Consider the following 24111-nt stretch of genomic DNA (forward strand, 5'->3'; position numbering starts at 1 on the left):
GGTACAGACTTAGCGAACATAGCCTAGCGATCGAAAAAGGCAGACACAGGCAGACCAGGCTGCCAAGAGAAGACAGGATATGCTCTCACTGCAGTCAGGGAGTAGTGGAGACAGAGATGCACTTCCTCACAGCCTGTGGAAAATATCAGGGCATCAGGGAGAATTTCTACCAAAAATTCTCACAAATATGCCCTGAATTCAGAAATCTGAATGACAACCAAAAACTCCCATACCTACTGGGAGAGGAGAGAAGCTGTGTAACACTGGCGGCACACTATGTTACAGCTTGCCATGAACAGAGGGACAACCAGTAAACTAAGAAAAGAGTATATATAAATAATTCGATTGTATATTTATACACTCAGGGATATACCTGTTTATACACTCTATGAATAGAACTGCGTTTATGTGTTCAACCATAAATGTATTATGATGCTTTGGCAACATAAGATGTACCTTATCATGCCAATAAAGCGATTTGAATTTGAATTTGAGAGAGAGAGACTGGGGGGAGAGGGAGAGAGTTGGGGAGAGAGAGAGAGAGACTGGGGGGAGAGAGAGACTGGGAGAGAGAGAGACTGGGGGGGAGAGAGAGAGACTGGGGGGGAGAGAGAGAGACGGGGGAGAGAGAGAGACTGGGGGGGAGAGAGAGAGACTGGGAGAGAGAGAGAGAAACTGGGGGGAGAGAGAGTGCGACTGAGGGGGGAGAGAGAGAGACGGGGAGAGAGAAGAGAGAGAGAGAGAGAGAATGGGGAGATAGAGAGAGAGAGACTGAGGGGGAGAGAGAGAGACCGGGGGAGAGAGAGAGAGACTGGGAGAGAGAGAGAGACTGGGGGAGAGAGAGAGAGACGGGAGAGAGAGAGAGAGACTGGGGAGAGAGAGAGATAGAGAGACTGGGAGACAGATAGACGGAGAGCGAGAGAGCGATTGGGGGGAGAGAGAGAGACTGGAGGAGGGAGAGACTGGAGGAGAGAGAGAGACGGAGAGAGAAGAAATAGAGAAGAGAGGAAGAGGCCCGGCCCGAGTCACCCCAGCTGAGTAGGCTGGGCACAGTGAAAGCGTTGATTTCTTTATGACAGCACAAAAACTGCTCTGACATCATAGCAGCTCTTCGACATCGTAGTCACTCAATGCTAATGAGCGGAATTTTGAACGTTTTTTGGATACCGTCGGCACAAATTTTATCTCACCGAAACGTAAATATGCTTATGACCACTCCGGAATCATACGCTTTCTTTTGATGTAACAAACGTGTAGGTACGCTCTATAACTTTTGCGTGTATAGAGAACGGACAGACAGACAGACAGACAGAAGAGCTCTTTTATAGATATAGATTTAAAAAATGTGATGTTTCTTTTAAATTTATTTGAAGATTTAGTGATGTTTTGGGGCCTGTAGTATTTATAAGTTTTGACAGCTCTTCCTGTCAAACTTATGAATGGAGCATTCCCTGCTCCGATTGGCTCCCCATGGCCCATGTGATCCCAGTGGATGCATCGAACTAACTGCGCCCCTGGGATACACACACACTGCCGCCGGCAGCTGGACCAGGCCCCGGATCGGAATTCCATGGGGGCCCACAGCACAACGGCCGGCACGCTATGTAAGTGCAGGTCGGGGCCTTGCACCCGTGGGAAGCCCCCGACCCGAATTTCTGGGCCAATATCTGAACATTTGTATTATTGCTGTTTGTGGGAGCTTGCTGTGCGCAGATTGACTGCCGCTTTTCCTACAATAGAACAGTGACTACACGTCAAACAGTATTTCATTGTGTGTAAAGCATGCTGGGACGCCTTGAGGGTGTGGAAGGTGTGATGTAAATATAAGTTTGTTTTAAGCTGTGATGTTGTGCTTGCTGCAGGATCTCCTGATGTGGAGGAGCCGTGCGAGCCCAGCCTTCGAGCCTGGAGCCCTGAGCTTCACGTCTACCACATGAATATGACAGTGCCTTGCCCCCAGCCGGACGGCTGCATGCTGGAGCTGCGCTTCGCCCAGCCCGTCGTCGCAGACTCGCTGTCAGTGTGGGTGACCTACCTGTCTGCCAGTTTGGACAGAGCAGTCTCCAACGTGGAGATCCTAACGGTCGATGGAGAGGAAATTCAGCTCGGGGGGGCTTACCACACCTTCTGCGACATTCCGCTCACCATCAGGATCAACATCAAAAAGAAAGTGGTCGGCGTGAAGATCTACACCTTCGACGAGAAGCTGGAGCTGGATGCTGCGCTGTTGACTTCCAAGTCTCAGGATCCCCTGTGCATCGAGTGCAAAGCCCTGAAGTACAAGATTGTGAGGGAGCCTCCATTTCAGAAGGGGCGAGCAGTGACTGTCGCCCAGATGGACAGAATGTTCATTGACTTGTGAGTACTTGCAGTGTGAGGTTGCATTTTAAAGTAGGGCCAAGACTTGGTATAAAACCCATTACTCTCCAAATATCGCAGCTGTGTGAGACCCGAGCACATAATCCAGGCAGACACTCCAGTGCTGAGGGAGCGCTGCACTGTCAGAGTTGCCATCTTTCAGATGAGACGTTAAACTGAGGTCCCGTTTGCTATCTCAGGTGGCGTAAAAGATCCCATGGCACTATTTTGAGGATGAGCAGGGGAGTTCTCCTCGGTGTCCTCTCCAATTTATATCGCTCAACCAACATCGCTGAAACAGATTATCCGGTCATTATCACATTGCTGTTTGTGGGAGCTTGCTGTGTGCAAATTGGCTGCCACGTTTCCTACATTACAACAGTGACTTCACTTCAGAAGCACTTCATTGGCTGTAAAGCGCTTTGGGACATCCTGAGGTTGTAGTACATAGAAACATAGAAGATAGGAGCAGGAGTAGGCCATTCGGCCCCTCGAGCCTATTCCACCATTTAGTGAGATCATGGCTGATCATCCAAATTCAGTACCCTGTCCCTGCTTTCTCCCCATATCCCTTGATCCCTTTAGCCTTAAGAAATATATCTAACTCCTTCTTAAATATATTTAATGAATTGGCCTCAACGGCCTTCTGTGGTAGAGAATTCCACAGGCTCACCACTCTCTGGGTGAAGAAATTCCTCATCTCAGTCCTAAATCACAGAATCACAGAATCACAGAAACCCCACAGTGCAGATAGAGGCCATTTCGGCCCATCGAGCCTGCACCGACACATATCCCACCCGATCCCCGTAACCCCAACACATATCCCACCCTATCCCTGTAACCCCACCTATTTAATCCCCCTAACACTAAGGGTCAATTTATCATAGCCAATCAACCTAACCCGCACATCTTTGGACTGTGGGAGGAAACCGGAGCACCCGGAGAAAACCCACGCAAACACGGGGAGAATGTGCAAACTCCACACAGACAGTCGCCCGAGGCTGGATTTGAACCCGGGTCTCTGGCGCTGTGAGGCAACAGTGCTAACCTGGCTTACCCCTTATCCTTAGACTGTGACCCCTGGTTCTAGACTCCCCCGCCATCGGGAACATCCTTCCTGCATCTAGTCTGTCTAGTCCTGTTAGAATTTTATACGTTTCAATGAGATCCCCTCTCATTCTTCTAAACTCTAGCGAATACAAGCCCAATCGACCCAATCTCTCTTCATATGTCATTCCTGGCATCCCAGGTATCAGTCTGGTGAATCTTTGCTGCACTCCCTCCATGGCAAGAACATCCTTCCTCAGATAAGGCGACCAAAACTGCACACAATACTCAAGGTGTGGTCTCACCAAGGCCCTGTACAACTGCAGCAAGACATCCTTGCTCCTGTACTTGAATCCTCTCGCTATGAAGGCCAACATACCATTTGCCTTCTTAACCGCCTGCTGCACCTGCATGCTTACCTTCAGCGACTAGTGCACAAGGACACCCAGGTCTCGTTACACTTCCCCATTTCCCAATAATCTGCCTTCCTGTTTTTGCCACCGAAGTGGATAACCTCGCATTTGTCCACATTATACTGCATCTGCCATGCATCTGCCCAATCACCCAACCTGTCCAAATCATACTGGAGTTTCTCTGCATCCTCCTCACAGCACACACGCCCACCCAGGGATCTTTTACGACCACCTGAGAGGATTCATTACGTACATATACAGCTCGTTACGTACTGTACAACTTGCTACATACTATACATCTCCCTACGTGCATATGCATCTCCCTACACGCATATACAACTCACTACACAACTCACTACGCACCATGCATCTCACACTTTGAAGATGTAAAAAAGTTAATCGCCACTTCTGTTTTCTAAATGAAGAACATATTTTTAAAGTCATTTGATTTAAGACTAAAATGAAGCACAAAAAAAGATTTATTGTCCAGTAATAATGCATGTGTGATTTATTTTGAAAATAAGCTTGATGATCAATGCAACCATTTTTTTAAGAATACAGGTCTGTACTAAACTGTTCTGTTAGATTCTTGACTTAAGCTTGTTTTGGGTCCAAGGACAGATTATGAAAAGAACAAAATCTATTGCTATCCTGTTGTTCTACTGTTAGTCACCATGAGTGTGTGTGTTGGGGATACGCACTGCTCTCTGGGTCTCCCAGTAACCAGTGAAAGTGTTTGTGTGTGAGAAGAGGGAGACAGTGGTGGTTTGAGGAAACGCATCGTCCTCACTCTCCTACAGTTCACCATTGTGTCCCTGTGTACCAGTGGGTAGGGCGTATGTAAGCATTGTACTGCCTTCTTATGTTGCTACTGTGAGGCAGTGAGACTGCGGTGTTGTAAAGAAGGACTCTCCTGAGGGGGGGGGGGGGGGGGGCGGTGATGAGCTGCAGTCTGTTATGAACGCACATTTTCGACTTAACATGTGTTTTACATCTTGGGTGAAAACCAGGGGTTTGAAATGCAGGTCACTAATGGGAATGGAGAGATACACGGGCAACCAATGCCTGGACTCTATCCAAAAGATATTACAAAGGCGGCAAGAAAGCGTGCGGACATAAGGTTTCTATCAAGCATACACGAGCTGAACCGTGACCATTAACCTGGCTCATAGCTGCCATCTGGGGTGTGGAGCTGTTTCAACTTAAGCAGCAGAAAGGTCAGCTCAGCTCAGCTTTCGTTTGCCCCCCCCCCCCCCTCCCCAGCTTTAGTATTGATAATTACATTTCTGTGTTGGTTCTAAAGGGAACGGTTTGAAGAAAATCCCTTTTTTCACTCCTGTGGCTGGTTGCACAGCCTCTCTCCAGCCATGCATACCTCATTTGTACAGTGCACATAGGCCATGGGGCCCCTCTCCCAGTTGATTCTAGGTCCTGAGACGTGCCTCACTGCTCTCAGAATATCTCCCCATGGGGCTGCTTAGCCCTGGGACCGCCCTCATCAAAGCTTCGCAAGACCCGTGGCCTCTCCGGCAGCCATTTTAGGAAGATTGAATCCATTTTCATTAGATTTCAGGCAATTTTATTTGAATTTAGTGTTTCCAAACCCCCTCTTTCTATAAATCAAAGTGTTCACTATTACTTAACTCATTTTTCTCCCTCAAGAACCCTCGTGGAAATTAACTGGCGTTACTAATATTTGTCAATGATGTGCTTTCAGTGAGGTCGTTCCAGGCAGAGTTTACAGCTACCAAGTAAAGGTCGCAGCCGGATCTGCAGCCAGTGACCTGAGCCCACCTCTGATCTACATACATGGTAGTCCCTTCTGTGGCAATCAACAAGTGGAAAAGTAAGAAAACAAAACTTGATTCAGAAACAATATTCTAATAATCTCTTCCTGTGCTCATTTTTGTTTTAAATGTTGGTTGTCAAGTGTTTTCCTATTGAGTACTCGGGGAACTGGGCTCAATCAGTCCAAACTCATTCAGTTGAGGTCCAGCACAGCAGTAAGAGAGAGGAGACCTTTTGTCACCTGCAGTATAGATCTGGTTTCAGTCTCTCGTCACAGAAGTGAAAGCTTAGTGTCCGATAGACCATCTTTTTATAGGGTGAAGCCCACTGTGTCAGGGTTGAGTTGAAATCCAGGTGGTGAAGGTGCAAGATCCAACTTGTGATGGATGAATTGACTGACTTACTCCCAACATTCCAAACAACACTGCAACTCCTTGAGGGTTCTTCAAGAGTTCGAAGCATTGTTGAGCTTAAGCGTGAAAAAGTAAAAATGGGCATTGCATAAATTTGGTTCATGTGATCAGTAAACCTCTGAAGCTTCAAAAGATCTGTTAAAGCCTGATGAAATGGGCTCACAGACAGCAGCGTAAGTAAATGGACTGTCAACAAGAGACTTCGCTATAGTTGAAGCTCATGGAAATGAAGACAAATTATTGACCTGAGCGGCAAGAGACAGAGAGTGGGGATAATGGGTAGGTACTCTAATTGGCAGGATGTGACGAGTGGTGTCCCACAGGGATCTGTGTTGGGGCCTCAACTATTCACCGTATTTATTAATGACTTAGATGATGGGATAGAAAGCTACATATCCAAGTTTGCCGATGACACAAAGATAGGCGGCATTGTAAGCAGTGTAGATGGGAGCAAAAAATTACTAAGAGATATTAATAGATTAAGTGAATGGGCAAAACTGTGGCAAATGAATTTCAGTGTAGGCAAATGTGAGGTCATCCACTTTGGACCTAAAAGGATAGAACTTTCTAAATGGTGGATAGGTAGAAACAGTGGAGGTCCAAAGAGACTTGGGGTCCATGTACATAGATCATTAAAATGTCATGGACAGGTACAGAATATAATCAAATAGGCTAATGGAATGCTGGCCTTTACATCTAGAAGATTAGAGTACAAGGGGGTAGAAGTTCTGCTGCAGCTATACAAAGCCCTGGTTAGACCACTCCTGGGGTACTGTGAGCAGCCTGGACACCACACCTTAGGACGATATATTGGCCTTGGAGGGAGTGCAGTGTAGATTTACTAGAATGATACCTGAACTCCAAGGGTTAAATTACGAGGAGAGATTACACAAACTAGGGTTGTATTTCCTGGAATTTAGAAGGTTAAGGGTGATTTAAGTTTTCAGGATATTACAGGGATCTGATAGGGTAGATAGAGAGAAACTATTTCCGCTGATTAGAGATTCTAGGACTAGGAGGCATTGCCTAAAAATTAGAGCCAGGCCTTTCAGGAGTGAAGTTAGGAAATGCTTCTACATGCAAAGGGTGGCAGAAGTTTGGAACTCTCTTCTGCAAAAGGCAATTGATGCTAGGTCAGTTGTTAATTTTAAACCTGAGATTGATAGATTTTTGTTAACCAAAGGTATTAAGGGATTATGGGGCACTGCACTGGTGTGTCAGCCTGGAACCTGTACTCAAATCTCAGAACTGGGACTTGAACTCATGATCTGCTGACTCAGGTGAGAGTGCTATCCACTGAGCTAAGCAGACATTTGCATATAAGATTTTTTTTAAATTGCCTCAGAGTTTTCCCATGTCTTCTCTTGACATTGTTGACTAATACTGGAATACAGTTCCACAGGCACCAAGTGCTCTTTAGCATTCCAACCAAGCAGCTGTTCTTCATGTGTGGTCCTAGACACTAACTGGGGAATTTTCCGGGGGGTCAGCGGGCACGATCAGTGGCGGGTCGGGTTGGATTTTTTTGATAGCGGGTCGAGACAACGCTGTCAACCGCCACCCACGCCTTTCCCAAATGTCGGGTCTGTCTCCAACATGCAGCGGCGGGTGAGGCAATTCAGGTCATTCTGACCTTGTTAACAGAGCATTCAGAACTATTTTCAGCTCACCTTCAGAGTTTACCAGGTCGGCCACAGGGTCCATGCTGCTTGGGGATCATGTCAGGTAAGCAGGGCAGGAGTTGAATGGCCATGGAATCATCTCGTTACTTGACAACTGCAAATGTGCTATAAAAGCTCCCATCTCACAGCTGTTCACTTTCCAAGCTCAGAATCCTTTGCTTACTGCATTTGGAAGACAGATTGAGCTTTATGCAGGTTGCAAGTGTTTGGAGCAAATTCTCTATCCAGTGTCACCTCATTGGAACAACCTCTCTCACCACTGACAGATCGCTTCTGTCATCTCAAGTTCACCTGCCATCTATTACATCAGAATGGGTACGTTTTATATTGTCTCATCTTGGTCCTCAGAATCTGACCACGATCAGCTGCAACGCGAGCAGAACCAGGCACACCAGCAGCACCAACAAGAAGATCGGCAACCTTCTCTTCAACCACCTGATGCTGCACAGGGCAGAGGGCATCAGTGCAGGGCTGGACTGTGCCGGAGGCGATACCCCCAACACAGGTATACAGGCAGAGGATGAGCTTCCTCACCATGACTGAGCAGCAGTGCCAAAGGAGGCTCAGGCTATCGTGCCAGGTCGTCGGAGACATTTGCAGATTGCTGGAGCAAGACCTGCAGCCTAGAGGAACGGGTGGACACCCCTTACCAGTAGCTGTCAAAGTCACTAGCACCCTCAACTTCTTCGCTCGGGCTCCTTCCAGGCATCTGCAGCAGGTATTTGCGGCATCTCGCAGTCAGCTGCCCACAGATGCATAACATGGGTCACCGATGCCCTCTTTGACAAGTCCGCCAATTATATCAACTTTGCCACTGATGAAGCCAGTGTTGCTGAGCATGCGCTCGGCTTTGCGGCTCTGGCTGGCTTCCCATGGGGGCAGGGCATCATCAACTGCACACAAGTGGCCATCAGGGCACCCCATCAGAACCCAGTAGTCTTTGTCAACTGCAAGGACTTCCACTCCCTCAATGAGCAGCTCGTCTGCAACCATAGGAAGATCATCATGCATGTGTGCGCCAAGTTCCCTGGCAGCTGCCATGACGTTATTGTCCTGCGCTAGTCCACCGCCCCTCAGCTCTTCGTACCTCCAAACAGACTTACTTGGCTGCTTGGCGATGAGGGCTATCCACTGAAGACATGGCTCGTGACACCATTGATGAGGCCAAGAAATGAAGCTGAGGAACATTATAATCAAAGCCACATCTCCACCAGAAGTGTCATAGAGCAGACACTAGGGTTGCTCAGAATGCGCTTCAGATGCCTGGACAGATCTGGAAGAGCCCTTCAGTATGCACCAGCCAGGGTATCCAGAAACATCGTGACCTGTATGCCCTGCATAAGATGGCGCAGCAGCGAGGATTAGCGCTCCATGAGGAAGAAGGCACAGAGCGCACAGCCTCTTCGGAGGAGGGGAAGCAGCATGAGGTGGAAGATGAGGAAGACGTGGAGGAACAGGCGGTCCAAATTCCACCAGTACTCGACCACAGTGCTGCCCGTGAGGCCAGGGAAGGCCTCAACATGGCCAGATTTACTTTACTTTACGCAGCACAGCCATGTGGCTGGCACATGCGCAGCCAGGTTGGCATTACCCCACAGCAACACCATAAAGCACCCCTACAGTGACCAGTTCTTTCTTTTCACTGTCACCACCATTGCGGGAGCATAAGGTAGCCCTGACCATTCACTCTGCCACTTCTAATTGTGCACACACATTTGTCAAGGACCGTAAAGTTTTCTAAATAAATGATGTAATACATGAAATGAATCGAACGTAAACTTGACAATAACATTCAAGAAAACACCCAAGTGACTACCCTTGTTGTGGTGTATGTGGCTTTAAGAGCAATTATGGTGTATGTGCCTTTAAGAGCCCCAGGTGTGCGTAATGCCGGTAATTGCCACTTGGGCTATATAAGCCTGTGTATTGTGTATATCCTTTAGAAACCCCCCCCCCCAGACTTGCTTAGTAAATACCTATGAACCAACTCCTGTCTTCAGTGTCTTTATCTACACACGGACACTACAGTGGCGACGAAGTGGAAACGGACTTACCTGCAATTCGGCAGCACCTCAAGGACATCGATTCCTCCAGCGTCCAGAAGACTCAAGGAAGTAAGAGAAACTGTGGTTTCACCGGCTGGCCAAGCTGGTGACAGGTACTGCGCTAATCCTTCCTGGGCGTCAGGCTGGAGCTCCAGCGGCGGGCTCTACAGCTGAGACAGGCAGCGAAATCGGAGGCAAGCAATAACGGACTGGGAGGGTGCACTCGAGAGATGGCCGGCGCGGCAAGCAGGTCAGCGTTTAGACCTCCGTCGGGAACGAGTCTCCAACAGTGAATAAACGGAAACCACAGTAAAACAGCGTTGTTATCGGTAGCAGCGGCGGGAAAGCGCGGGAAGCGCCATATCGTTGCTACAGAGAGAAAAAAAAAGAAAAAAAAGCGCGGGAAGCGCCATATCTTTTCTGAAATGCCTAAATCTGGTAATATTGAGGCTTTTGATAGCGAAATAGAAGATTGGACCACATACGTGGAAAGAGTAGAGGTTTATTGCACTGCAAATGGAATAACAGATGAAAAAAAAGCTTCAGTACTTCTGAACTTAATGGGCGCGAAGACATACGGGCTGTTACGAAATTTAATCACTCCAGCCAAACCAAAGGACAAGACTTTTAAAGAAATTGTTGATACCCTGCAGGAGCATTTAAACCCAACACCGCTGCTGATAGCGGAACGATTCAAGTTCTTCAAGAGAAATCAACACAAGAATGAAAGTAACGCTGATTACCTAACCGAATTAAGAAAGCTATCAAAGTACTGCCAATTCGGAGCAGGACTATCGGATTATCTTCGAGACAAATTTGTTTGCGGTCTCTTACATGAAGGAACACAAAAAAGACTGCTTTCTGAAAAAGATTTAACATTGGACAAAGCTTTCAGTATGGCTGTATCATACGAAGCAGCAGCAAAAGGAGCTGCAGAGATACAACAAGAGACACAGGACTTCGGCACCCATAAAATGACACAGGAGTTCGGAAGATGTTATCGCTGCGGCAGATCCACCCATAACCAGAGGGACTGCTGGTTCAAGGGCAAAGCATGCAGGCAATGTGGTAAGATTGGACACATTGCACGGGTATGCCAATCTGGACAAAATAAATCCACTGACAGAAAACAAAAAATCAATAAAGAAAAGCACAGGAAGGTACAAATGATGACGGACAATAGCTCCGAAGACCAGAATAGCGATAGCGACGCCGGAAACAAGAGACTAAGCTGTCTCAAATTACATAATGTACTTGCCAAAGAGGATTACCAAACCATTTGGGTTACCCTCACAATAGCAGGGTCCCCAGTTAAAATGGAGCTAGATACAGGATCAGCTCTAACCGTAATAAATCGATGAGATTATGAGAGGCTATTTTCGCATATACCTCTAAAAGACACATCCATTATCTTAAAAACATATACGGGGCAGAAAGTCTACCCCAAAGGAAAAATAAGGGTGCCTGTGGTATACAACGGCAAAGAAATACAAAAGTTGTATTTATACATTCTACAAGATGGTGGTCCACCGTTGTTGGGACGTGAATGGATAAGGAAGATACGTTTAGACTGGCACTCCATTCAGGCACTGACGGTGACCAGTAAGGAAAAAAACAATGATGACATCATACCTGAACGATTAAAAGACATCTTGGCCAATGCCAAAGAAGTGTTTCAAGAAAAACTAGGAACCTTGAAAGGCATCACAGCCTCAATAAAAGTGGAAGATACAGCAATTCCAAAATTTTTTAAGGCAAGACAGGTGCCATACGCAATACGTCCGGCAGTCGAGGCAGAGCTGAAGAATTTGGAAAAGGCAGGCGTATTATCCAAAATAGATTGGAGCGAATGGGCAACACCCATCGTTCCAGTCATGAAAAAAACATTGAAAAATAACTCTGAGGAACAGAAAAAAATTCGCATCTGTGGGGACTTTAAGGTGACTGTAAACCCGGTCCTTCACACGGTACAGCATCCTCTTCCAAGGATAGAAGATATTTTCGCCTCACTATCCGGAGGGAAACGTTTCACAAAAATTGACTTGGCACAGGCATATCTACAGATGGAGGTTGAGGAGACCTCCAAAAAGTATCACACAATAAACACACACAAAGGCCTGTACCAGTACAATCGACTGGTTTTTGGAATAGCATCAGCTCCAGCTATCTGGCAAAGAGCTATGGAGCAAGTCCTGCAAGGGATTCCGGGGACTCAATGCTACCTAGACGACATCCTTATAACAGGAGAAAACGACAACGAGCACCTTGCCAATTTGGAGCAGGTGCTCACTAGGCTGAGAGAACGGGGCCTACGAGCAAATCGCCCCAAGTGCGAATTTTTCCAAAATCAATTATCATATTGTGGCCACATAATTAATAAGGAAGGGTTGCATAAGTCACCTGAAAAAATTGAAGCAGTTATAAAAGCCCCAGCACCTGAAAATGTTTCACAATTAAGGTCATTCCTGGGATTAATAAATTACTATCATAAATTTTTACCGAACTTATCAACTATTCTACACCCTCTTAATGATCTTCTACAGACAGGAGTGATTTGGAAATGGAACGAAGACTGTAAACGTGCCTTCCATAAATGTAAAGATTTAATCACATCCGAGAAAATTTTGGCTCATTACAACCCATCACTACCAATCAGACTGGCGTGCGATGCATCCCCTTACGGCATAGGAGCGGTATTGTCCCATAGATTCCCTGATGGCTCGGAAAGGCCGATAGCTTTTGCGTCATGCTCATTGAACTCAGCTGAGCATAACTATGCCCAGGTAGACAGGGAAGCACTCAGCCTGGTATGGGGAGTGAAAAAATTCAACCATTACCTACACGGACAAAAATTTACCTTGCTGACTGACCATCAACCCCTCATCTCCATATTCAACCCTAAAAAAGGTGTCTCCATTATGACGGCACAAAGACTACAGAGGTGGTCCCTTTTTCTAGGGGCACACCAATACAACATTGAATACAAAGGGTCAAAACAGCATGGGAATGCTGACGGTTTATCACGCCTACCGTTGCCAACGATAGAAGAGGCACCTACAGTAGACCCAGTAGAGATATTCCACTCTACCATAGTGGAATGTCTACCGGTGACAAATTCTGCCATTGAAACGGAGACAAGAAATGACCCTACTCTCTCACGGGTCTACGATTTAACAGTGAAGGGATGGCCAGCACATGGCGAACCACTGTTGCCAGCATTCTCGCAAAGAAGAGAACAGCTGTCAGTGTGCCGAGGAACCTTGATGTGTGGATCCAGAGTGGTGATTCCACCCAAACTCCAGGATAAAGTGCTAACGGAGCTTCACGAGGGGCATCTGGGTGGAGTGAAAATGAAGAACCTAGCTAGGGCGTTTGTATGGTGGCCAGGTATCGATGGAGACATCGAAGACATGACCAAGAGCTGCCTAGGATGCCAGAAGGTCCAAAATGCTCCACCACAGTCCCCTCTACACCCATGGGAGTGGCCCTCATCTCCCTGGCAAAGGGTGCACATCGACTTTGCTGGTCCATTTATGGACTCAATGTTCTTAATCGCAGTTGATGCACACTCCAAGTGGCCGGAGGTAATAAAGATGTCCTCCACCACCACGGAAAAAACCATCACAGTATTAAGGACCATATTTGCCAGGAATGGGCTGCCGGAGCAGATATGTTCTGATAATGGACTGCAATTTGTGTCCGAAGAATTCAGAAAGTTCTTAAAGAACAATGGGGTAAAGCACTACACGTCCGCCCCATACCATCCCGCCACCAATGGATTGGCTGAAAGGTTTGTCCAGACCTTCAAGAAGGCCATCAAGGCCATGAGTAATGAAGACATAAAACTTCAGCACAAGGTGGATAACTTCTTATTTGCATATAGGAATGCAACGCATATGGTTACTAACCAAACTCCCGCCATGATGTTCTACAATAGAAACCTAAGATGCCGGCTGGATTTGGTCAAGCCCAACATCCGAAGGGACGTGGAGAACCGGCAGTTTCAGGACATGAATGAAAGGCCAACTAGGGCCTTCCAGATAGGCCAACCGGTTTTGGCCCGGGACTACCGTACCGAGAAATGGCAGCCTGGAACTATCTGCACACGATTAGGACCACTGATTTATACCGTGGACATCGGAGACAGCATAATAAGGCGCCATGCTGACCAATTGATCAAGTCATCCGAAAAGGGACAACCTACACCACCACTCTATACATCTAACGATATCTACCTCCGATCCGGTGATACTGGAGCCCGATGAACCCGACACTGGCCTTCAAGCCGAATCAGCCTTGCCAGAAGAACCTACTACACCACCAGAAACTACTACACCCCCGAGGCGTTATCCGGACCGAGTCAGGAAGCCTCCTGAGAGACTAACTTATAATTAATTAATACAGCAATGTATATTATTTTGCATATAACATGTAATTAATAATTACTTAAAATATGATGTACTAGTTAGCTAGAAGGGGAGGAATTGTGGTGTATGTGCCTTTAAGAGCAATTATGGTGTATGTGCCTTTAAGAGCCCCAGGTGTGCGTAATGCCGGTAATTGCCACTTGGGCTATATAAGCCTGTGTATTGTGTATATCCTTTAGAAATCCCCCCCAGACTTGCTTAGTAAATACCTATGAACCAACTCCTGTCTTCAGTGTCTTTATCTACACACGGACACTACACTTGTGACTCTACTTGTGTGGCATCTTTCTTTTCCATGTGCTTCTACGTGGTGCTACCCCTATGGCTTCAGCAGAGGTAGAGGCAGCCTCCTCCCTTTCCTGCTGTGCCTGCTAATATGCCTTTGGTGGTCATCCTCTGGGTTTTGGAGCCTGTGAGAGCCCTGCCAAAGTCTGCTCCTCCTGTGACTCTGCAGGGGCAGTCTCGGCCATTGCTGCCTGGGGAGGCATCTAGGGCTCTGACTGAGGGGTTGGCAAGGGGGGAGAAGTGTGAGCGCTTGGAGAGGAGCCCCCACTTCCATGTCCCCCCCCCACCATCATTCCTCTCATGGGCCACCTGCATTTCTCTGCTAGCAAGTAGATGGAGAGCACCTTGCTGCACATCAGTGGGGCCATGAAGACCCACATCTACACTGACATCCCTCCTAGAAAGGGCATCTATGAACCTCTGGGATCTATCCTCCATAGATGCCCATCTATTTTGAATAGCGACCATGTGCTCGTGCGACTGGTGCATTAGGTCCTCCATGCAGGTGGCCATCCTATCCATGGAGGAACCTACAGCCACGATTGCCTGTGCCACGCTGGTGCTCACGTTGGAGAAGGACTCTTTCATTCTCTGCACACTTGCACTCACCGCGCTCGCAAAACCTGTTCCTGCAGCTCCAGGATCGCCCTCTTTCTGGATGTTCCCCGAGGCTCAGCGTCTACATACAGCTGAGCAGAGCTAGCAGACTCCTGTGCCTTTCGACGGGGGAGGGGGGGTTGGGTGGTGGAGTGGGGGGGGGGGGATGGGTGGTGGAGTGGGGGGCGATGGTGGGGGGGGTGAGGCGGGGTGGTGGGGGGGTTGTGGCACTTGATGGACCTGTAGGAAAGTAAAGAGATCAGTTAGATATATGATATGTAGATTGCATACAGATACCATTATGCACATGATAAGCATTCAATCTCTCTTGACATCAGCCCCCATATGAGTGAATGATGAATGCCATGTAGCTGTGTGGAAACTGATTCTGTCACCAGGTTGTTCTGACGAGCCCCTCTCTCCGTCCCACACTTCCGGCTGGTCCACCGCTCCACTAATCTCCAGGGCAGCCTCCTCTGCACTGATGAGTATTGCCAATGATTGAGGGTCTCCTCCCGTTCTCTCCCTCTCCCTCATATTGTGGGCTTTCTTTTCCTGCAAGGAGGGAATGAAGAGAAAGTTGAGTGAGAGTGATGGCATGAGCATAAAGAATGGATGGGTTAGATCTTTAGCGGGAGACTGTGATGGAGTGGGGTGGCAATACCAAGTGGCCTCCTTGTGTGTTGTTAGGTTGTATGATTGCATTAGGATGAGGTTCAGTGTGAGGGGTGGTTAGTAAGTTGGGGATATGATAATGTAGATAGAGAGAGAGGGATGGGTGAAGGTGCAAGGGATGTTGGGGTGAGTAGGTTTTGGAAGGCAGAGTGATGGGGATCTGATGAGAGGCACAGCAGCATGAAGGTAAGTGTGGCTTTATACTCACGTTTCCTGATCTTAGAAGATCATTGAAGTGCTTGCGGCACTGCACCCAGGTCCGCATCACCACCGACCTGCTGGTCACCTCCTCCGCTATCTGCAGCCAAGCTGCCATGGTCTCCTGGGGCACTCTCTTCCACCCACTGGCAGGGAAGAGAACCTCCCTGCGTGCCCTGACTCCCTCCACAAGCACATGGAGGGAGTCATCGCAGAAGCGAGGAACAGCCCTCTGCCTCTGTGAAGTCATCTTGCAGCCAAAGAAGCACTGTCAATAGTCTAAACTGTCCAAATGAGAAGTTAAATGGGGCCATGGTCCCTTAAAATATACTGGCACCAAACGCATCAGCGCTGACATCACCAGACCCACACATTTTAATTGGGCCGGGTAACGTGCAGGGTGGGCTTAACAAGCCCCATTACGGAAAAATCTTTTCTAGCAACGGGCTTGGGGCCCGCCACCGACCTCGCCCGCCACGGACCTGCCCAGGTAGGGGAAATTGCGGCCTGGGTGTCAGGAGGTTAATCCTCCATGGGAGGTATCATGAGCCTGTTCTGGCCCTTTCCAGTAGGAGCCACCGAGCAGGAATGGGAGGGAGCCTGGCTGACGTTTCTCCTTCCCATCAGCTGCCTCGGTTGAGAAGCTTTCCTGGCGTGGGAGGCTCGGTTGCACGCTGAGTGGCACATGTGCTGAAATAGCCATCTGCGGCACCTCACATATCGGTGGACATCAGTGGGTGAAACAGGCTGCTGGAAGACTATGGGAAATGTGTGAAAAAATAACAACCAAACGAAAATACAAGGGTGTGAACAAATACAAACAGCAGCACCCGCCTAACAGAGTGACACCTCAGGTGTATGTTTCTCTTGGATTGGTTCTGAGCACACCAGTAGAACACAACCAAACCAGGTTCAGCAGACAGTGATACCAGCGGGTTGGGATAACTCGTGGTACAGTTGGTGCAAGCACCCAATTAAACCATCATCCATCGTCTATCGTTAATGCCTCATTAACGCTGATGTGCCTCAATAAATCCGAGACTCGATGTTAGCGAAACAAAACAAGGCTTTTATTGACTTGGAAGGTAACACACAGAGGAGAATGTATCTTCCATCCAGAGGTCTGCCGTACTGGATGTGCTGCAGGCTGGGCCAGCTTACATAGGAGCCAGGTATGGGCGGAGCCCTACACACAGTACAATACAATGGAAATGAAACTGAAACCAACCACAGTCACAGGCAGAGAAATACTGATGAGTGATGAATGGAATATTTCCCACAGTCACAGGCAGAGAAATACTGATGAGTGATGAATGGAATATTTCATCACATTCACCCCTTCAACAGATTTAGTCTGTTCGGGGGTTTGATAGTCCTCTGCGACCGACGTGGCTGTTGTGGTGCCGCGGGTGTCGGCTGGGTGTCCCCGGTGGCCTCCTGGGTCTCTGCCGGGGGTGCCGCGAGGGTTGTTGAAGGGGTAGTTGGTGGGGGTACCGTTGGTCGATGTTCTTCCGGGGGTGATGAAAGAGTAGTGGGTGGGTAAGAGTTGCTGTGGTCGTTGTTGCTGCTGTTGTCGTGGTTGTTGTCATTACCGGCTGGGGCGATGTCTTTTATGGACACGGTGTCCTCCCTTCCGTCGGCGTGCCGGACATACGCGTATTGGGGGTTGGCGTGGAGTAGGTGCACTGACTCCATGAGAGGGTCCGTCTTGTGGCCCCTCACATGCCTTCGCACGAATACCGGACCTGGGGTGGAGAGCCATGACGGCATGGATACGCCTGAGGTGGATTTCCGCGGAAAGACAAACATTCGCTCGTGAGGCGTGGCATTAGTGGCAGTACACAATAGCGACCGTATCGAATGGAGCACATAAGGGAGGACTTCCTGCCAGCGGGAGATAGGGAGGCCTTTGGTCCTTAGAGCTAGAGTGACTGCTTTCCATACTGTCCCGTTCTCTCGCTCCACTTGACCGTTACCCCGGGGGTTGTAGCTGGTGGTACGGCTCATGGCGATCCCCCTGGACAGCATGTACTGGCGTAGCTCTTCACTCATGAAGGACGCCCCCCTATCCGTATGGATGTAGCTCAGCATACCGAACAGGCAGAACAGGCTGTTGAGGCATTTAATGACCGTGGCGCTGGTCATGTCTGGGCAGGGGAAGGCGAATGGGAAACGAGAGTATTCGTCCACAATGTTCAGGAAGTAAACATTGCGGTCGACGGACGGGAGGGGGCCCTTGAAATCTAAGCTGAGCCGCTCAAAGGGCCGTGTAGCTTTGATTAAGTGGGCTCTATCTGGGTGGTAGAACCGAGGCTTGCACTCAGCGCAAGTGCGACAGTTCCTGGTCAGGGACCGAACTTCCTCAATCGAGTAGGGTAAGTTGCGGGACTTTATGAAGTGGAACAGCCGCGTGACCCCTGGGTGGCAGAGGTCATTGTGGAGGGTCTGTAGCCGATCCCCGGTGGCGCTGGCACACATCCCTCGTGAGAGGGCGTCGGGGGATTCGTTAAGGGCCCCTGGCCGGTAAATGATGTCATAATCGAAGGTGGAGAGCTCGATCCGCCACCTAAGAATCTTATCATTTTTAATCTTCCCCCTCTGTTTATTATTGAACATAAACGCTACCGACCGCTGGTCGGTAAGTAGGGTGAAGCGTTTGCCGGCTAGGTAGTGGCGCCAGTGGCGCACTGCCTCCACGATGGCTTGGGCCTCCTTTTCTACGGAGGAGTGTCTGATCTCGGGCCCTTGGAGGGTCCTCGAGAAGAAAGCTACGGGCCGCCCCGCCTGGTTGAGGGTGGCCGCCAAGGCAAAGTCAGACGCGTCACGTTCCACTTAGAAGGTAACACACAGAGGAGAATGTATCTTCCATCCAGAGGTCTGCCGTATGGATGTGCTGCAGGCTGGGCCAGCTTACATAGGAGCCAGGTATGGGCGGAGCCCTACACACAGTACAATACAATGGAAATGAAACTGAAACCAACACAGTCACAGGCAGAGAAATACTGATGAGTGATGAATGGAATATTTCATCACAAACGCACTGTAATATGAAAGTTTGCAGCCAATGTGATGGAGCAATTGGCAATGGAGAGCAGTACAAACTGTGCTGCCAATAACGGGGTTGGTGCTTTTTCCACTAACATGATAATGAACAAGAAAGCTGCAGGCCGCAGGAAGACATCAATAGACTGGTCAGGTGGGCAGAACAGTGGCAAGTGGAATTCAATCCGGAGAAGTGTGGGATAATGCATTTGGGGAGGGCTAACAAGGCAGGGGAATACACAAGGCGTTCATGATAGACAATGTTCAAGAAAGGGTGTAAGGACAATCCTAGTAACTACAGGCCGTTCAGTTTAACATCAGTGGTGGGTAAAGTTTTAGAAACAATAATCAAGGAAAAGATTAACGGGTACTTGGAGAGGTTTAAGCTAATTAAGGAGTGCCAACACGGGTTTGTAAAAGGCAGATCATGTTTGACTAATCTAATTGAATTTTTTGATGAATTAAGAGAGAGGATTGATGAAGGGAATGCAGTGGATGTTGTCTACGTGGATTTTAGGAAGGTGTTTGACATAGAAGGCTAGTTAACAAAGTTGAGGCTCATGGAATAGGTGGGTCAGTGGCAGCTTGGATAAGGAATTGGCTTATGGACAGAAAACAGCGAGTTGTGGTAAATGGCTGTTTTTCAGACTGGAGGATGGTAGACAGTGGTGTTCCCCAAGGGTCAGTGCTGGGGGCACTGCTTTTTTTAATATATATAAATGACCTGGATATTGGAATACAGAGTAGTATTTCTAAATTTGCCAATGACACCAAACTTGGGGGTATGGCAAACAGTGAGGATGATACCAATTGACTGCAACAGAACATAGAAAGGCTAGCAGAATGGGCAGACAAGTGGCAGATGGAATTTAATACATTGAAGTGTGAGGTGATGCATTTTGGCAGAAGGAACAGGGAGAGGCAATATACACTTAATGGCACAGTTTTAAAAAGTGTGCAGGGACAGAGGGACCTGGGAGTTAATGTGCATAGGTTCCTGAACGTGGCAGTACATAGTGAGAGAGTGGTTAGCAAAGTGTATGGGATCTTGGGCTTCATAAATAGAGGTATTGGCCCAGAAATTTGGGTCTCCACGGGTGAGTACGCACGGGGTACTCAATTCAATTCAATTCAATTCAATTCAAATCGCTTTATTGGCATGATAAGGTACATCTTATGTTGCCAAAGCATCGAAATACATTTATGGTTGAACACATAAACGCAGATCTATTCATACATTGTATAAACAGATATATCCCTGAGTGTATAAATATACTTGTAGGCCCAATGGAAGTGCTGGTTTCCTGCATGCACTGCGCATGCGCGGGAAACCGGCACTTCTGTTCCCCTGAAGGAAGGGGTTCAGAGTTCGAACGCATGCGCAGGAGAGGCCTGCTTTTTACAAGGTAAGTGGTGAATTAATTAAAATTAAAACACTTTTTTAACAGGTTTATTATTTTTAAATATTTTAAAGCAAGGTAAGTTTATTTTTAGCCCTGTTAGAAAATAAAATTATTCTTTTCAAAATTTTAAATTATTGTTTAAAATAGTTATTTCATGTAATTTATACTTTATTTTAAAAATGTGATGTTTTTTTAAAATTTATTTGAAGATTTAGTGATGTTTTGGGGCCGTAGTATTTATAAGTTTTGACAGCTCTTCCTGTCAAACTTATGAATGGAGCATTCCCTGCTCCGATTGGCTCTCCATGGCCCACGTGATCCCAGGGGACGCATCGAACTAATTGCGCCCCTGGGATACACAAGCACTGCGCGCCGGCAGCTGGAGCAGGCCCAGGATCGGAATTCCACAGGGGCCCACAGCTCAGCAGCCGGCGCGCAAGGTAAGTGCAGGTCAGGGGCTTAAACCCGCGGGAAGCCCCCGACCTGAATTTCTGGGCCATTGAGTACAAAAGTAGAGAAGTTATGCTGAACCTTCATAAAGCGCTAGTTAGACCACAACTGGAGTATTGCTTCCAGTTCTGGTCACCACACTTTAGGAAGGATGTGAAGGCACTTGAGAGGGTGCAGAGGAGATTTACCAGAATGGTTCTGGGAATGGGGAATCTTAGCTACAAGGGCAAGTTGGAGAAGCTGGATTTGTTTTCATTAGAGCAAAGGAGGTTGAGGGGTGATTTGATAGAGGGGTACAAAATTATGATGGGTTTGGATAGGCTAGACGGGGAAAGGCTGTTCCCACTAGTTGATGGTACAAGGACTAGGGGACACAGATTTAAGGTTTTGGGCAAGAGATACAGGGGGGATGTGAGGAAAATCTTTTTTACGCATCGAGTGGTGAAAACCTGGAACTCGCTGCCGACGGAAGTGGTGGAAGCGGAGACACTCGATGTTTTCAAGGGGAGACTGGATAGGCACATGAGGGAAATAAACTTGCAGGGTTACGGGGATAGAGCGGGGGAATGGGACTGACTCAATTGCTCAACAGAGAGCTGGCATGGACTAGATGGGCCGAATGGCCTCCTTCTGTGCCGTTATAACTCTATGACTATGACAATAAATGGTAGGACACTGAGAAGCGCAGAGGATCAGTGGGACCTTGGAGTGCATGTCCACAGATCCCTGAAGGTAGCAGGACAGGTAGATAAGGTGGTTAAGAAGGCATACGGGTTACTTGCCTTTATTAGCCGAGGCATGGAATATAAGAGCAGGGAGGTTATGCTTGAAATGTATAAAACACTAGTTAGGCCGCAGCTAGAATACTGCATGCAGTTCTGGTCACCACATTACAGGAAGGATGTGATTGCACTAGAGAGGGCGCAGAAGAGATTTACGAGGATGTTGTCTGGGCTGGAGAATTTTGGCTATGAGGAAAGATTGGATAGGCTGGGGTTGTTTTCTTTCGAACAGAGGCGGCTGAGGGGAGACCTTATTGAGGTGTATAAAATTATGAGGAGCCTAGATAAAGTGGATAGGAAGGACCTATTTCCCTTATCAGAAGGATCAATAACCAGGGGGCATAGATTTAAAGTAATTGGTCAGAAGTTTAGAGGGAATTTGAGGAGAAAGTTTTTCACCCAGAGGGTGGTGGGGGTCTGGAACTCACTGCGTGAAAGGGTGGTAGAGGCAGAAACCCTCATCACATTATAAAAGTACTTGGATATGTAATTGAAGTGCCGTAACCTACAAGCCTATGGATCAAGTGCTGGAAAGTGGGATTAGGGTGGATAGCTCTTTGTCGGCCGGCATAGACAAGATGGGCCGAATGGCCTCCTTTTGTGCTGTAAATTTATGATTCTATGAGCTTGACCGATGAGTGGAGCAGCTATCTAAATGGGGCCGATCTCCAGTCTCCTTCTATAAGTCTTGCAGACCTCCTGCAGTTAAGCCTCCCTGTCAGCTTCACGTGCTGCGTGAAGCATAGGATGAGGATGTTTCACGTGGAGTTTTAAACCGTTTTATGTTTTTTGTTCTGTCTCTCAGGAGGCTCGGTGAAGAATGTGATGATGGTAATTTGTTAGACGGTGATGGATGCTCAAGGAAGTGTCAGAAAGAGGTGAATTTCAACTGTGTGGGTGAGTTAGCACTACATAACACAGACTATAGTCATATATTTGGTTATATATAATACACAGACACTGCTGCTATATCTGATTATGTTTAACACGCAGACAGAGCTCCTATACATGCGAGACTCAGTTTTAGCACTCTTGTCTCTGAGCCAAGCTCCAGTCCAGAAACTTAAGCATATAATATAGGTTGTCATTTCAATGCAGTACTGTGGGGGTGCTGCACTATCACAAGTGCTGTAATTTGGATCAGATTTTTAAAAAATCTGATTGCACTATTTGCAGAAGAGCAGGGGTGTTCTCCTGGTGTATTTATACATCAACCAGCATCACTTTAAAAAAAAATGATTATCTGATTATTTATCTCATGCTGTATGTGGGAGCTTGCTGTGCACGAATTGACTGCCACGTTTCCCTACATTACAGCAGGGGCTACAGTTCAAAAGTACTTGCATGGCTGTGACATGCTGTGGGATGTCTTGAGGCTGTGTAAGGCGCTATATAATTCAAGTTGTTTGTTTTGTGAAAGGACAGAGGAAAATTGGCAGGCAGAGAATATAAAAGTGGGATCTTGGCAAGAAGAATAGATTGATAGGCAACTCGAACATAGTAGCTTTGAATCAGAAGTAGGCCATTTGACCCATCATGTCCACGCCAGATCTTTGTTAGCGCAATCCAAAACTCATCCCAATACTCCATCCCATCGGCCGGTATTGTCATCTGCTTTAATTTTACACAATTTTCTCTTAAAAGAAGCAATGGTCTCTGCATCAACCACTCCTTGTGGAAATGAATTTTGGGCTTTAGCTGCACATATTACTCTAATTGGCCTAACCACTGTTCTATTTGAATACTTCAGTACTTGCTTACTCTTGTACTCTATGACTCTATTTATAAATCACAAAATTCTTTTGGCCTTTTTTATGGCTTTATCACATTTTCAGAGAATTATATATTGAAGCCCTAGGTCCTTCTGTTCATTGGCCTGGATTGTGCGGTCAGCAGCGATCGAACGGCACTCGCCATTCATTACACTGGGGGCCTGGGGGGGGCTGTGGATGCTCAGTCGTTGAGTATATTCAAGACTGAGATCAATAGATTTTTGGACACTAAAAGAATTAAGGGATATGGGGATAGTGTGGGAAAGTGGAGTTGAGGTAGAAGATCAGCCATGATGTTATTGAATGGCGGAGCAGGCTCAAAGGGCCGTATGGCCTACTCCTGCTCCTATTTATTATGCTCTTATATTCTTACTTGCCCACAGACTTTCTGTGGGCTTTTGCGCTGCGACTTGCGGTCATTAGAGAGTCAAAAGAGTGCGGCGCCCTCCACAGGGGATCTGGGACCAAATTGAAGAATCCTTACTGAGACACGCAGAGTCTAAACCAGGAAGTGTAAGTTAGAATATTTAATTCAATGCCAAATCATGTACAGAAAGCAAAATAAAGAGCGGGAAAGAAAGATGGGATTGAGAGAGAGATAAAAGAGACATAAAAACATTTTTATTTTAATTTTTTTAAATCTCCGACAATGATTAAAATCTGAAGGAATGGGACTCCAATCTTTTAAAAGTAAGTTTTCAGTGCCAGGAATGTTATTTGGCAGTAATTAAGAC

The 24111-nt window shown here is 47.4% G+C and overlaps 1 protein-coding gene across 1 annotated transcript in view; it reads left to right on the top strand.

Annotated features, from left to right (window-relative positions):
- The window catches only part of pappa2 (pappalysin 2), a 514150-nt gene that overhangs the window by 231557 nt on the left and 258482 nt on the right, over positions 1-24111 (top strand). The window contains exons 7-9 of the mRNA XM_085977999.1: positions 1863-2358; positions 5536-5664; positions 22411-22502. Of these exons, the coding sequence (XP_085834125.1) occupies positions 1863-2358; positions 5536-5664; positions 22411-22502 (717 nt within the window). The remainder of the gene's footprint in view (positions 1-1862; positions 2359-5535; positions 5665-22410; positions 22503-24111) is intronic.

This window comes from Somniosus microcephalus, chromosome 3, assembly GCF_052327205.1.
Source record: "Somniosus microcephalus isolate GS21.2 chromosome 3, FLI_Smic_1.0, whole genome shotgun sequence".
NCBI lineage: Eukaryota > Metazoa > Chordata > Chondrichthyes > Squaliformes > Somniosidae > Somniosus > Somniosus microcephalus.